At 50.9% G+C, this 15,670-nt stretch overlaps 1 protein-coding gene across 1 annotated transcript; it reads right to left on the reverse strand.

Moving 5' to 3' along the window:
• Positions 1-233: 233 nt before the first annotated feature.
• Positions 234-12,480, reverse strand: LOC103797838 (ovotransferrin-like). Its single transcript, XM_009070073.1, has 17 exons — positions 12,367-12,480; positions 10,127-10,290; positions 9,811-9,919; positions 8,360-8,551; positions 7,625-7,760; positions 7,281-7,336; positions 6,835-7,004; positions 6,534-6,720; positions 5,419-5,573; positions 4,770-4,863; positions 4,300-4,332; positions 3,459-3,617; positions 2,513-2,657; positions 2,047-2,111; positions 1,755-1,939; positions 897-1,083; positions 234-474 (listed from the first exon to the last, which is right to left on the reverse strand). The coding sequence occupies exons 1-17, from the start codon at positions 12,407-12,409 to the stop codon at positions 437-439; spliced, it is 2,118 nt and encodes a 705-aa protein (XP_009068321.1). The 5' UTR covers positions 12,410-12,480; the 3' UTR covers positions 234-436.
• Between the last annotated feature and the right edge of the window lie 3,190 nt (positions 12,481-15,670).

A 15,670-nucleotide genomic window follows, 5' to 3' on the forward strand; every position in this document is an offset into this window, starting at 1 on the left:
GGGAATTGTCATCTGCTGGGGAGACAATGGGACAATCTGGGCAAAGCAAAAGCACATAGAGGACAGAACAGCTGTTCATTTGGCTCTAGGGCATAATTAATCCATTCTACTTTGGCAAATGGTGAAAGAAGTTTCTCTGTCAGGCAGCAATAAGTGACAATACCCATGCTGGATTCTGCCACCGTCCTGCAGTGAGAGGCACTGAGGAATGTTTTGACAAATCTTAGGACACCTGTTTAGACTTGAGATTTTATTTTTGCTGTGATAGCAGCAGAGAAGTGTAAAGTCTCCAGGATCCACTTTCAGAGTGGTGAGGAAAGGCAGAGAAAGCACTGAAGGCAGAGAGCCCTCATGGGTCAGTGCTCGGTGCTGAGGGCACGAGAGGAGTCATGACTGGAAGTTTTCTCCCCCTCCAGTGAGGATTCTTCCCATCTCACTACTTTTCCTCAAGGAAGGTGCACACTTGGAGAAGATCTGGAAAGGGAAAGGACAGGGAGAAGTACAGGTGCTGCCTTTCAACACTCCCATCCCACCAGCACACACCCAACCATGCCAACAACGTCATCGTGGGGAAAACACCTGGTGGGCCCCACAGAAAGGGCATTAACCACTGACCCCATGCTGGTGGGGCAGGGTAGGTTCTTTGGGCCACTTCCCAAACTGCACATTTGCTAAAGATCAGGAAAAATCTCTTCTCCATGTTGCTGCCAGAGCAGCAGATTTTAAGGTCATTCTCAGCTGGCCCAAGGAACTCTGAGCAAAGCACACTGGCATCTTCCTGGGTTATCCTCATTTTCCTTCAGAAGCATTACATGGACAGCTCCAGGAGAAATTGTCCCTGCCTGTGAGGTGAGGACTGCAACCCAGGACCTTCCTCCTGGGGCTGCTCTGGTTACCTGATGGATTGCAGGTGTTGAGGCTAGCAACTGAAGCATAGTATTTATCTCCCAGGAACTCTTTGTACGTCATCCCATCACGGAGCTTGATCAGGCACTTGGTCAAGTCTTTGAACAGAAGATCCTTGGTTTTATATGAAAACATATTGAACTCATTATTCCTGGTTCCTTTTGCTCCAAACAGTCTCTGAAAGAAAAGCACAAAGAGGAGAGAAGTAGAAAGCTGGCAAGGTTCAGCTCACACAAGCCTAGCTCCTGATTCTTCACCATCATCCTCCGGAAATTTAGGATCGACCCTTCTGCCCATGGGCTTACAGGAGGGATCTCTCAGGGGTAGGCACAGCTGTAGCACCACTGCCACACATTCTAGTTTCCATTTGAACATGTCACTATGTGCAGATCCTATGCCTTAGCCACGAGGTGGAAGCAAGAGGCGCTAACTTCCCGAGCAGCCCCTGATGGTGGGGCAAACATTGATGGCTCAGTGTAAAACCCAACAGAACTGCTGTAGCCTGAGCTTTGTGTGTGCAGGGTGGCTGCTGGCTGCTCGGGTCTGAGCCTGACCCAGCTGGGGCACAGACCAGGCACCCCAGAGGAGCTTCTGAAACACTCCAGCAAGAGCATAGCCTGGAGAGGAGGTGATAACTCATGTCACACAAGCACAGTGTGACAGCCACCCCGACCTGGCTGTTACCCAAAGGTGTGTTTGCTGAGATGGCAGAGGAAGGAGAGCAGTTGGGAAGGGATGGAGGAAGGGGGAGGCTAAGGGACAAGGCTGTCATCCCATATCAGTCACCTTGAGGAAGATCAGATCATAAAGACAACCCCAGAACTCTTCTTCCACTGGGCACTACAAACCTCCTGTTTCTCCAGCAGGTCACGGACTTGTTGTGCTTTCTCGGGCCGAGTGACCACAGCGTGGGTAGGAACCTTGGCCAGGTTGCACCTCCTGTAATCCATGACGTTTGCCCGTTGCCCATCAGTGCACAGCAATTCAAACTGATCCATTTTCAGGTCTTTGGCCCACTCCTCTTTACTTTTGCCTTTGAAAGAGGATGTGTTTGGAGAGTCAGAGATTTTGTGTGGCAAGAGAATGTCACAACACCTAAGCAGTAGTGCAGGTGGGGAAGGCAACTGAAGAACCACCTACCATCAGTGTTCTCCTCAACAATGGAATGCTTAATAAAGGCCACATCCCCCTGCTCCACCAGACACCTGGGAAGGAGAAAGAGAGGGCAGTGATGTGGGTGCTTGAACCATGGCCCTTTCCCACAGATTTGGTGCAGACCTGTGCAGAATTAATCCCTGAAGACAGCCAGGCCTGGGGGCCTTGCCACAAATATTTGAAAGCTATCTGAAACACAGTCTTTACACTCCTTATTTGTGCTAACAGTAGAGCACTGCTACCATTGTAGGAGGTGTTGTGTCTCCCCCCAGGTTTGCCTGGAACCTCAGTTTTACAAAATGGGGACATCTCACATCATTTTTCAGGAAGCAAAGAGAAAACACACATAGCACAGGTAGAATCACAGGAGCAGAACCATCAACATCAGGCTCTGGTCCTTCTGTGACCTGCCCCTGAGCTCTGTGATCAGCCTGAGTGTTCCCAAACCTACCGCAGGGCTCCGGTGTATCCGTAGTACTTCTCGTGGCTGTTGGCAACACACTTCTCTGGTGGGACTCCCCCCGAGCCCTTGCACAGCTGGCACAGACGGGAGTTGGGAGGAGAGCCAGGAGCACAGCCCTGGCTGAAGTACTCATCTGAGGGCAGGAACAAGGAAAATTCACTTTTCCTGCACACTGCAAAGCTCAGTTCTGTTTGAATCACATGCTCTCCCCCTGTGCTGTGTCAGCAGGAGCTGAGGGGCTGGGGCAGGCCATGAGAGGCTCAGTGGACAGCAAACCATAGGCATCCAGTTCTCACTGGGAAATCTGTGTCTTCTTGTTATCAATAACTACTGTTATTGTTTCCCAGAGAAGCTGTGGCTGCTCCATCCCTAGGAGTGTTCCAGGCCAGCTTTGGGTTGGTGGGACGTGTACCTGCATCTCCAAATGATTTCTTTTGGACCATAATTCTCACTGATTGAAATTTGGACGTAGAGGTTGATCTGAACAACCTCTGAAGACCCAGAGCCAGTGCAGACTGTCACCCCCTTACTCTCAGGCAGTCATATTAGTCCCTTTAAGTTTCTTGAATTAAGATCAGCCCTTCCCTTCTGAGTTTCATCCTTGACCCCCAACTCCACACCCTAACAAAGTACCCTAGACCTGAGGCAGCCTCTATTCCTTTTCTTGGGAATACCTCCTGGGCTACTGCAAAGGGAAGGGGAGAGATGTGAAAAGAAAGCAAAGACCCCAAAGCAACTATTGTGTCATATCTTACTCTGAAGAACTTAACAAGATCCTAAAGGTTTGCTCAGAGAGACCTGAAATAAGAGTCTTCTCCATTCCCCACCTCCAAACTTTGAGGCAGGAGAAGCTTTGAAGAGCAGATGAAGGATGGGAAGAAGTTTCTGGGAGCAGGTTCCCAGCTCAAAGAAAAGGCTGAAAAACTCCACTCACCAAAGTTGCAGCTCCCTGTCCTGTTGTGGATCAGGCCCATGGGGATGTTCCAGCCAGCAGTTCTCCCCACAGCAGTGTGGCACGACTTCTTGCCCTGCAGGTTGTTCCATGTCGTGTCCTTGTCAGATTTCTTCACCACAGCCACAGCAAAGTAGGTTGCTTCCAGAAGATAAAATAGAGGAGGATTAAGGGCTGACCAAGGGATCCCACTGCGATCCCTTAGGAGAACATCAGCCTCACTCAGGACACGGCAGCTGTGAACAGCACAGCAAAAATACTTTGCACTTCTAATTTATTTGCCAGGCAACAGTAATGGAAGAGTTTGTAGCTGTGATGTATCTACTTCCATCATGCTCCTTGCAAATGACCATCCCTGACATTTTCCTGCCCTCTAAAACTCTGACACTTGGGTATGCAAGACAAGACATACTTGATGATTTCTGATCCCCTCCTGGTTTCTTATTCCCTCCTGATTTCTTGTTCTCTCCTTAGCAAAGGACAAAAGCCTTCCATCCTCTCCCCCTTCCCATGTCTAGAAAGAACAGTTTCCTGATGCTACAGCCCAGACCCTTTCTCTGCTGCAGCCCTGGCACTGTTATGGTGTGACCTCACTCCAGGGAGTAGCAACTGGGCACCAACCTCTGCTGCTCCCACATGCTTTGCAGTCCCTAACTTTCCATCCCACTGCTAAACCTGTCTCCCAAAACGTTAATATTTCCACTGGCCCCCTGTGGCTCTGTGTGTGGAGAGTGGTCATGTCTTCCCCACTCAGGGCTGCACAGATGCTTTTCTACTCCCATCCCTCAGAGCTGTTTTCTGGCCTTCTGTTGGCAATAATTACCTGGTTCTCCTTCTGCATCACTGCAGTGACTCTCTGTGGGAGGGGAAAAGAAGAAAGTGTTAGATAAAATATATCACAAACTCAAAAAATAAAAAAATGAGCAGGGTCACTAATTTCTGAAGAAACTTCACTCCAGAAGTGACTGTTTCAGGTGACACCTTGTGCATCGAGAGAACCAAGCAGAGCCTCCAGCAGCAACTCTGTGCCAAAACAACTGGTTTTACTGAAGTCAGTGCTGATGGACACAGAGATCAGGCTTAAATCAAAGATGAGAGGAGCTGGATGGGTGTTACTGTGTCCCTGACTGTGTCCTGCTCTCCCAGGGTTGTTCCACCACTGTGGGAGGACGAGGCATGCAAAGGTAAGCAGAGCTGTCTCAGAGCATCCTGATGCAGCACTGAGGCATTCCAGAGTCAAAACAGCACTTTGGCACCACCTGGACCCTGAGGGACAGTCTGGGCTGTGCTTACCCTCATAGCTCTCTGCCACCACTGGCACCAAGCCACACACACCAGCAGTGTAGACAAAGCCTCCATCCAAGCTGATAGCGTCTGCTTCACCTTTCTGCAATGGAAATGGGGCAGGAATTGGAGAATCAGCATGGTTGGAGGAGATCTCTAAGATCATCAAGTCCAACCATTAACCTGTCACTGCTGCAGCCCCTAAACCATATCTTCCAGTGCAAGATCCAGACACCTCTTAAACACCTCCAGGGATGGTGACTCCACCACCTCCCTCGGCCTGAACACCCTAACAGGGAAACATTTCTCCTCACATCCAATCCGACTCTGCCCTGGCTCAGCTCAAGGCTATTCCTCTAGTCCTCTCCCTGCAGCCATGGCAGGACACACATCCCCCAACTCTCCAACCTTGGCAGGGAGTTGCAGAGAGCCATGAGGTCACCCCTCAGCCTCTTCTCCAGGCTGAACAACCCCAACTCCCTCAGCCCTTCCCCATGTGCTCTAGCTCTTTGCTGCCCTCATTGCCCTTGGCTGGACTCACTCAGGTGCCTCAATGGCCTTTTAAAGTTGTATGTCCCCAGAGCAGCACTTGGCAGAGCTCAGATTGTAAAAGAGGCATTTGGAAAGTTCACAGCAAGAAGGGGAAAAAAACTCGTACCATGATCTTCGTGATGCATTCCTTGGTGTCGTCAGCCACCACGCACTCCACCTCCCCATTGCTCATCACGCTCCAGAGGTCACACTTGTGCTTCTCGTTCTTGCCTATGGCACACCACTGAATCTTGCTGCCCCTGCGGCTCGGGGTCACACGGTCTGCGAGGCAGCACAGGGAGGGCAGGGATTAGCCAGCCAGAAGCTCTGTGGAGCAAACAGGCTCCTTTCCTGGGTGTGTAGGACCCAGCCACAAAACCAGCTGTACACACCAGCCTGCTGCTGCTCAGGGCAAGAAGCTCTTGTTTCATAAGCCCCAAGCTGGTGTGGACAGTAAGGACAATTCTTAAACAGAAGGGTGCTCAAAAATCAGCTCACAGGTCAGAAAGGTGAATTTCCGTGTAAGATATTCACATGGATTTGTTAGCTAAACCAGCACAACCATGAAACTACTAATAGTATCTGGTATTGCTGCCTAGAATATATCCTGCACTTCTCCAGTCCTCACAGCCCAGACAACCATGAGACTAAGACCAGGCTAAGCTGGAAAATGACAACCTGGTTGTGTTTCTGTTCACTTGGATAATGTGGTTTAATGCTTTGGGAAGTCCTTGCTCCCCTTCCATAAGTGCCACTTCACAGAAGGGAGGTACTTTAAATTGGACTATACGTTCCAAGTGGGTTTTGGAGATCATTTGTGGGATGTTTGAGTCTCAGAAAGACATCAGTAAATGCCTGATGAGTCAGGATGGAAACAAAGGACACTGTTTCCCTCAAGTGGCCAATCCAGGACCTGCTGTTCCTTCCTCCTTCAGCCCAGAAATGCCTTTTCTAAGCAGCAGTTTTTGCATGCTCAGTCTCCACAACCAGCTGAATAACTGCAATGCATATAACTTTTCCATCTTTGTCAGTGTGATGCTGATGTTGTTTTCGGGTTTGGATTCAGCGAATTCCTTGTGTTGGTGTAAGTGAAGCTTGTGAAGATGATGCGATTGCACTGGAAATATATTGCAGAGATACGGTCTGTGTCTGAAACAAATCACGTTCCTTTGGCCGAGACGTGTTTGCCAATGCCAGCTCCTCCACACAGCTCACATTGGCACCACATCATGCCTTGCCTACCTTTCTGAAGGCTCTGGATGGCACTGTAGTAGTCAAAGCCTAGGTAGAGCTGGGCATCCATCAGGGATGGGATACGCTTCAGCTGTATTGCAGAGTCCTTGAAAAGCAAGTCTTTGAGGCCTGGGTCCTTCGTGCCAGGTGGCCCAAAGAGGTGGAAGGTGCTGCTTGTGCCCACGCCAAACTTTTCCTGCCACAAGGGAAAAACAATCAGCAAATGACCACACCAAAACTCTTGGAAAGCTGCGGAGAGCAGAGGCCAAAGAGGGGATGCTTGGGGGAGGAAAGGACAGCTCAGCAATACCTGTGCTTTGGAGAGGAAGTTCCAGATGTCATCGACCTTGTTGTCATCTCGAGCCATGACAGCATGAGCAGGGACCCTGGCCAAGTTACAGGTCTTGTAGTTGTCCACGGGCTGGCGGGTGCCATCCAGGCACAGCAGCTCATACTCATCCTTCTCATTGGGGGCGTTCTCTGGAGCAAGGGAGGAATCATGAGTTGCAGCACCATGACAACAGATTGAGGAGAACCTCAAAGAAGAAAATGTGGCCCCCACCATAATCCTATTTCTCGGTAAGAAGGGCAAGTCAGTGCACAGGGTGAGGAACATGTTTCAAGGGATGAAAGGAGGAGAGGTTTAGGGCAAGCTGGAGAGGAATGAAATCTGCACAGTGTGGACGAATCACAGGACAGTGTGTCAGTGAGAAGTTGGACTAGAAAGAGGAGAAACAAGTGATCTTTCAGGCTTACCTAGAACAGTTGTGTGTTTCACAAAAGCCACTTCTCCTTTGCCTTCTTTCAGACAGCTGCAGGTGGGAGGAACAGAGGAGGAGTTAACAAAGCTTTCCCTATCTCCTGATCCAGCAAAGTATCTTGGCTCAAACTGCAACCATAGAGCAATGGTCTTCGCACAAAAAAAAAAAAAAAAAAAAAAAAGAAAAAAAAAAAATTGGCAGGGAAGCAAACGAAACAGCAAAGAAGTGATTCAGCCTCCTCAGGACCCCTGACTGCAGCACAGCCCTCTCTGGCAGCAGGGAAACTTGCATGTGCCAGGGCTAGAGTATTTCCTCATGGGAAAAATAAGTGTCACTCACTGGAAAGCTCCAGAATATCCAGAATAAGGCCCTGTGCGGGAGCACTTGGTTTTGGCATCGCCCTTGCACTGGCGGCACAGTCTGGGCTCAGTGGTGGCACCAGGGACACAGCTGGCAGAGAAGAAATTGGCCACGGCTGTGGGTGAGAGAGAAGCAATAATTGTCAGAATTCATTCTGAGAAGGCTCAGGAAGGGAGGGGAGGCACAAGGGATGTCAGTGCTCAGCCAGCTACCTCTGGGCATCTGCAGGAGAGTGGCAGAACCACAGAATCCATCAGATTGGAAAAGACCTCTGAGATCAAGTCCAACCTATGACTCAACACCACCATGTCAACTAGACTATGGCACAGGGTGCTTCATCCAGTCTGTCCTTAAACACCTCCAGGGCTGGTGACTCCACCACCTCCCTGGGCAGCACATTCTAATGCCTAACCACCCCTTCTGGGAAGAAATTCTGCCTAAGGCCTAACCTAAACCTCCCCTGGTGCAGCTTGAGACTACGTCCTTTGGTCCTGTTGCTAGTTCCCTGAGAGCAGAGCCTAATCCCACTTGGCTACAAACTCCTGTCAGGGAGTTGTGTAGACTGATAAGGTCACCCCGAGCCTCTTCTTCTCCAGGTTAAACACCCCCAGTTCCCTCATCCTCTCCTCACAGGACTTTTATCAACATCCCTTTCACCATTCCACCACCCCTGGCTTCACTTCCACCCACCAATCTCAGCATCTCCCACCTTACCTTGCTCGATGGAGCCTGAGTCTTTGCCATCCCACTGGATGTCTCCACGGTGGATGAGTGTCCCAATGGGGATGACCCAGCCAGCAGACCTGCCCAGGCCTGTGTGGCAGGAGGTCTTGCCTTGCAAGTCACCTATGGTGAAGCCTGTTCCCTTCTTCACGACGGCCACAGCATAGTAGCTGGTGGTGGAGCCTGCAGCACAGGGAGAAGCAATAAAGCAATGAGAAAGCAGGAACCAGGAACATTCCAAGCCCTGCCAAAGCCCCTGCTTCAAGGAACAAAGAGCTGCACTTCGAAATAATTAACAAATTTGCTCCAACACTCATGGCCTTCCCATTTTCTTAGGGGTGAACTAGGCTGTCAATACTGAACCCACACTGTGCATTACAACTTGTAACAGTAAGTGACCTGACATTACTATCACACACAAAATGTTTTGCCACTGGACAGACATCAGACATGCCATAAGGAGCTTCAACAAGTCTTTTGGACCAATGTCCTTTGGCAAGTCTCTTCTCACATGCCCACTGAAGCTTTTATGTAAGCCTTGTGAGACTGAAATTCCACAGTTAGTCTTTAAAATTATACCTTGTCCATCACATGCTATGGATGGATACAATGACTGAGTTTTAGGGATGGCAGAGACCTCAGCCTTGCATTTCATAGCTGTATATCCTTAGCCACCATGCTGAGAATGACTCTGCCATGTTGCTTGGATCCTGTACAAACAGGCTGAACTCCAGGACAGAGGTCAAAAGAACTTGGAAGTTTTGCACATGGTGGTATTACATGAGTCAAGAGAAACAGCACCTGTTTGACTCCCAGGAGCAAGATGGGAGAGATGAAGTACAGTGAGTGAGTAGGGATGGAGCCATGGAGCTAACTCCTATCAGAAAGGATTACTGCAGAGCACTTTTTATGCTTTTCCTGTTTTTCCCTGTGCATTGCCTGCACTTCTTGCCTCAGTGATCAAAACTGGGTGTTCCTCCACAAGCACTAGTAATGCTGTTGCCCCTTCATCATCTTTTTGTCTTGCTAACTGCACAGGGTGCACAGGTTATCTGTGCTATCTAGCTCCATGTGTTACCCACAGAGCTCAAGGCCACTGAGAGCAGAAGAGCTCTGGGACCAGCACAGTTTTTATGTCATGCTTCAGGAGGACCATGACTTCTGCTCATGGTGCTCTCCAGCTCATCCCAGGGTCAGAGACCTTTCCCACAGTGCAGACAGGAATGGGGCACTGACTGCCCCTTTGCACTGCAGTGAGTCTGTGGCCATGCGTGATGATACACATTTTGACCCCCACTGCTTCCCCTCTTGGATCTGGGAGCCAGAGACAATGTCTTGGATACCCAACTGACATATTGTGGAAACTCTGCATGGAAAGGGTGGCCTTGGTACTCTCAGTGTGTTGCCACCACTTGGCTCAAAAACACTGCAGGAAAATGTACCTTCACTGTGTTCGTAGACCTCAGCAGCGATGGGCTTCAGCTTGTAGGGAGCAAGGCCTGCCTCAAACACGTGCCCTCCATCCAGGCTGATGGCATCTGCCTCATTATTCTGAGCAACAGAGAGATTGCATCATTAACAAAGAGCAGGAAAAACACTTCCCGGGAGTCTCTCTTGGATCCCTGTGAGTTCTTCTCTGCAGGGCTCACAGGTCACCACCAGTGACCTGTGACTCCAAGGAAACTCCAGCTGTCTCCAGGTGTGAGAGGCTGCTGGAACCCCCTCAGTGCCCAGCACAGCTCTTTGCTGCCCACTCACCGAAATGGCTTTTATGCAGTCAAGGTATGTTGCTTTCTGCAGGCAACTCAAGGCAACATTGTCCTGTTGCATGTGGTCCCTCAGGCTGTTGCATTTGTTCTCCTCTGCCGAGGATATTGTGCACCACCTGACACTTGTCTTGGGGGGAGCAGCAAAACACAGAGCTGGAGAAGAAGCAGAAAACAATACTCTCAGAGAGATAGAAAGGCAGAGATTGGAGAAAAACAGCATCTCTGCGAGCACAAGGGCTCTGGTTCCCTGCAGGCATGGCCTTGGGTGATGAGCAGGGGCAGGATCTTGCACATCTCCTACATCACGCAGGAATGTCTTTTCTTTCTTGCCTGATGTGTGCACCTTCAGAAACATCTGTGAGAGTCATTCCTGCCTCTGAACAACTGTGAGTCAAGCAGCCTGGGCTCACAGCAGCATCCACAGGAGGAGAGCACACACACACACTCCAATGGAAATCAATGGAAATCAAACTCCAGACTCTGGCAAACAGGGAGAAAAGGCAGAGCACTGAAGCAATGTCCTTGCTAACAGCCCCAGAGGAAGAGTGGCTCTGGCCTGGGCAGCCTACAGGCATTGCCACTCTCACCTCCTTGGTAGCTGGGTGGTCTGATATGTTTAACTGTCTCTATATCTCACTTCCTCCAGTACACCCAGTAAGAGGTGACTTAGCACCACCACAGTCCTTCTACAAGTCCCCTGACCAGCAAATGCAGCTGGGGAGCTGCTCTGGGAGACCAGAGCTAAGCAAAGACCTCAGGTGGACACAGACTTACACCTCTTCCAGCTAACCTAAAGCCCAGACATGCTGGAAACTTGCAGTTCAAGGCTGTGGCTAGCCCGTGCTGACACATCACCTCAGCTCTGCCCCTTCCTCGCAGGGTTGTGCAGACCAAGACAGTTCTTGCACAGCTCACTCCCTCCAAACCCTCCATGGCACATTTCATTCAAACACCTCTAGATTAACCTGAGTCATTTCCAGCCTTTCTTTACTTGATTTTTGAGCCACAACCCTGCCAGCAGAAACCTCCCCTTTCTGATGCCACTGGCACAGGCAGCAGTTCCCACCAGAGGACATGGATCTCCACTCCACTTTGTGGGGTGTCAGAAGAGCTCCACTACCTGCTCTGAGAAGGGGACCCCTCCTTCCCTGTCCAGGCACCAGTCCCCAGAGCAGGTGGAGACGGCAGCAACCTCTTTGCCGTAGCTCCCTGCCCATTGCCTGCCAGAGCTGCGAGCAGAGAGAGAGAGAGGAAAGGATCCCACCGAGCAGAGCCAGCCCTGCAGTGGCACAATTGTTGAGCCAGCCCAACAAAGTGCAGCCACAGGAGCAGGATGGAGCTGCGAGGGAGCAGAGAGGGAGTACATGGGCTCTGCCATAATTTAAACTCTGTTTTTTTGTCACATGTTGGAAGAGACCTCAAAGATCACCAAGTCCAACCCTACCATGGTTACTAGACCATGGCACTAAGTGCCACATCCAGTCTCAGCTTGAAAACCTCCAGGGATGGTGAATCCACCACCTCCCTGGGCAGCACATTCCAATGCCTGATCACTCTCTCCCTAAAAAATCTCTTCCTAATATCCAACCTAAACCTACCCTGGCAGACCTTGAGTCTGTGCCCTCTTGTCCCACTGCTAGATGCTTGTGAGAAGAGACCAACCTCCACCTGACTTCAACCTCCTGTCAGGGAGTTGCAGAGGGTGATAAGGTCTCCCCTGAGCCTCCTCTTCTTCAGGTTAAACACTCCCAACTCCCTTAGCCTCTCCTCATTGCACTTGTGCTCGAGTCCCTTCGAGGTCTCTGCCTTCAGGTTTAACTCAACACACGTGAAGCCTTGGCTGGCAGGTCTCGCTGTAGTCTCTCCCCCCAGGCTGAAGCTCTGCTCCTCTCCAGGCACAGCAGTTGGCTGGAGGATGATTTTCCCCCGGGGCAGCAGGAGCGCAGAGCCTCTCCCGAGCGATGCGCTCCGCGGTGGTGGTGCTGAGCATCCCTCCCTGCTCCCTGCCCGAGGGTCCTCCAGCCTCCCCGGGCTGAGCCGCTGGCATTACCTCTCTAATTACCATCCTTGCTGACAGCCCCACGGCTGCCAAAGCAAGCGCTGCTTCACGTCCTGGCTTTTAATGAACAGCTGCTGGGGCTCGAAAACAGCCTTGCCTAGGGAAAAACTTGGGCTCCTCGGAGGTTTTTGCTTCCTTTCCCCAAAGAATTGCTTTCAGCAGACACTTACCCACTATCCCGAAGGACAGCACAGCGGAGAGGAGGAGTTTCATGCTTAAGCAGGGAGTTAGGTGCCGAGGAGGGGGTGCAGCAGCCTTGGTCACAGACTGTCCTCTCCAAGTCTGTGATGGCTCTGGAACAGCTTTCTCCCCCTTTTATAGAGAAACAGCCTTGGCTGTGTTTGCAGAAGCAATGACCTAACACCGTTTGTCCTTCCTTGTTTCTCAATAGCTCCTAAATCGCCCCCCTCCCTGGCTCAGCCCGGTTTTCGGAAGCCTTTCACTTTGGCACTGAACCCTTCCGCATGCAGGAGTCCGAGCAGGGCAAGGCGCTTTGCGCTTTACAAGGGGCTTCGGGTGGAAAATTCCCAAGTGGTGAGATCTGAATGCCCCTGCGGGCTGGAACGCCGCAGGAGGGGCTATTTTCTTTGTGCTGCCCACCCCCTGCCTTGCCCAGAACTAATCTCAGAAAGACCCTGCTGGATGCAACCCTGAGCTTTGCGTGTTTGCCAGTAACTGCTGCCCCGTGCCCCTTGGCTGGCAGCACCGCGTGCCTGCCCTCGCCCTCGGCCACTCCTGGCAATGCCAGTGGGCTTGAAAGGCAGTAAATGAGTCTTACACATGGTCTGACAAGCTTCTTGCACAGGCAAAGAAAGGCAGTGGCCAGGTAAGTTCCCTGCAGACCAGAAGGAAACATCACACTGCACTTTGGGTAAGTTTTGGGGATGAACATAGGAAGAAATGCTGAGATTAGCAGTCACTTTCCTCTGCAAACCCCCTCCATCTGACTGTGTCACTCCCAGTCTATCCTCCTGCAGCCAGGACCAGTGAGCATGGCTTGGTTTGTGAAGCTCTGCCTTCGTGCTGCTGTCCCAGCCTCAACATCCCTGTCCTTGCTGCAAGCTGCAAGACTAACCACCTTCAGGTTGACTTTAGCACATGCACAATGTCCAGGAGTCCCTGGACCACATCAGTCAGCACACAAGCTCTAGCACCACCCCTAGACCACTGCTAGGGCTGGTCCACCCACTGCATCTACCCAATGCAAGCTACAAGTCTGCTATAGGAAGCTCAGCAGGGAGGTCCAGCTCCTAGGTTTGCCCTCAAGAGCACCAACCTCCCTTTGGGATCTCCTGGGTCTGCAGGTCCTTCCTCTCCCATAGCCTTCACCCTCCACGAAGCTGGAGGTTGGCTAAAAGCACCTGGCTTGGCTCTTCTACCTCCTCTCAGCAGGCTCAGGGCAAAGTGACCTGCAGGTGGGTGGTGGTGGCCAGAGTGGCTCTAGTACAGCTGGGAGCCCAGTGTCAGGCCAAGGACATGGCTCTACAAAGTGGCCCAGGGAGCCTGCCCTACCTGGAACTCAGCAAGAGGCACTCATGGACACACTGGTTACTTCAGCAGTTCCTTCAGCATGACTAGTTCCTATTTCTCATCTCAGGCATTGGAATAGGTTTCCCAGGCAGGTGGTGGAGTCACATCCCTGGAGGTGTTTAAGAAGCATCTGGATCTGGCTCTAGGTGGTATGTTTTAGTGCTTTAGGAGTGGCAGTGACAGTGCTGGGTGGATGGTTAGATTGATGATCTTCAAGGTCTCTTCCAGCCTTGATGATTCTATGATTCTCCATCCCCTGCTTTTCCAGAAGAGCAGCACTTATTGTTCCAGAGTGTCTCCAAACACACTGCAACTGGGTGGGACTGACTTTCTCCCACTGCAAGCCTTCCTTCCCTTTTAAAAGATCTCCATGCACTGCTTTGCCAAATCTTGTGTTGGGAAATGCACATTTATTTGCATGGTTGGTCCTCTCTCTCACTAAATAGACACACAAGTTCTGATCAGATCCATCCCTCACTGCCTGAGTGCATAGCTTTGTGCAAAGCAGGAGCTCCTCCCATGCCCAAGGGCCTGAACCAAGCTGAGATGGAACAGCAAGGGCCAGCTCTTAATTCTTGTTGTCTTTCAAGTCAAGAGCTTAATGCTCTGGCTCACAGGAGCAGGAGTAGCTTTACCAGAAAGGACAGAGCTAAGTCAGTGCCCCTTGGCCTTTGTCCATTATCCAGAGAGCACCAAGCCTGCTGTAGTGCACATCTCCATGAAACCACCTGAGCTATTGTTGCACATCCCAAGTCCGTTGCATTACAACACTGCACATCCCATCTGTTCTGCTTCCCCAGGGAGGATGCTGCTAAAAATTACATGGCTGATGAAGAAACACAAATTAACACACCCTCTGCCCAACCACGGGTCACTGGTGCTGCATAAACACAGCTGAACCCTTGGGGAAAGAACAAGCCAAGTGAAATAGAAGGTAAAATAATACTGTTTATTTCCACATCTCTCTCATTACTGCAAGCCCAAGTGCGTGCCCTGCGGTTTGTGGGGGAGAGGAGGTTAGCCCAGAGCCTTGGTTATTTCCTAAGGAAAGGATGTTAGCTGTGACTGGGCTGGGATAAAGTTAGAGCTGGCACAGCTGTGTGGGAGAAGCTTGGCTTTACCACAGTGCTGGCTGCTGCCCACAGCTGAGCTCAGCCTGGAGCCAGCACAGCGAGGGGAGGCTGGAGCCGAGCTCTGGTGGGGTGTGTGCATGTGGGAAGCATTAAACAGGCAGAGGGAAAGCTGCAAACAAGGCACCACACCAACACATCCATCTTGCTCGACCCCTTGGAGCTAGTGTTCCTATGCAGCCATGGAGGCCTTTGGAGCTGATGCTGCTGTTCCCAGGGGTCTCCAGGCTGGCAGCTGTGCAGGGAAGACAGCTCACCTTGAGAGGCCAAGGGGAAAAGCAATGAAAATGGAAGGAAAGAAAAAAAGCGAATCAATTGAACCTCGAAGTGGGGATCAATTGATTTCCTTAGTGGGGTTCACCCACCAAGAGTTTGGGCTTCTCTACAGAGTGGATTTGTTTGCCTCTAGAAATGGGAATTTCTATTTTGTGTCTCAGAGAAGGTTGGAGCCTGCCCACAACAAGCTTTGTCAAGCATGAAACATAGACTCTTAGAGTCATCTATTTTGGAAGAGACCTTCCAGGTCATTGAGTCCAACCACTAATCTGTCACTGCTGGAACCCCTAAACCCTAACCCATATCCATAACCAGATCCAGATGTCTCTTAAACAGTTCCAGGAATGGTGACTCCACCACCTCCCTGAGCAATGTTCCAGTGCCTGAACACCCCAACAGGGAAGAATTCCCAGTGAAAGCTTGAGTGAAAGCTGGGCTCAAGTTCTTGTTCTGCCCTGGTCCTGCATGTCACATCACAGCAGGCAAAGGCAAAAAGAGCTAGTGGAAGGTGTCCTGGCCCATGGCAGGGGGTTGGACA

Source organism: Acanthisitta chloris, unplaced genomic scaffold, assembly GCF_000695815.1.
Source record: "Acanthisitta chloris isolate BGI_N310 unplaced genomic scaffold, ASM69581v1 scaffold9762, whole genome shotgun sequence".
NCBI lineage: Eukaryota > Metazoa > Chordata > Aves > Passeriformes > Acanthisittidae > Acanthisitta > Acanthisitta chloris.

What these genes read in the sequence shown, in the direction of transcription:
- LOC103797838 (XM_009070073.1), bottom strand. Translation starts at nt 12,409, where the DNA reads ATGAAACTCCTCCTCTCCGCTGTGCTGTCCTTCGGGATAGTGG. An exon ending in ACTTCCTCTCCAAAGCACAG is followed by an intron (nt 6,721 to 6,834) that starts GTATTGCTGAGC and finishes CCCTTGTGGCAG; the next exon opens with GAAAAGTTTGGCGTGGGCAC. An exon ending in CATCCAGAGCCTTCAGAAAG is followed by an intron (nt 5,574 to 6,533) that starts GTAGGCAAGGCA and finishes GCTGCCTCGCAG; the next exon opens with ACCGTGTGACCCCGAGCCGC.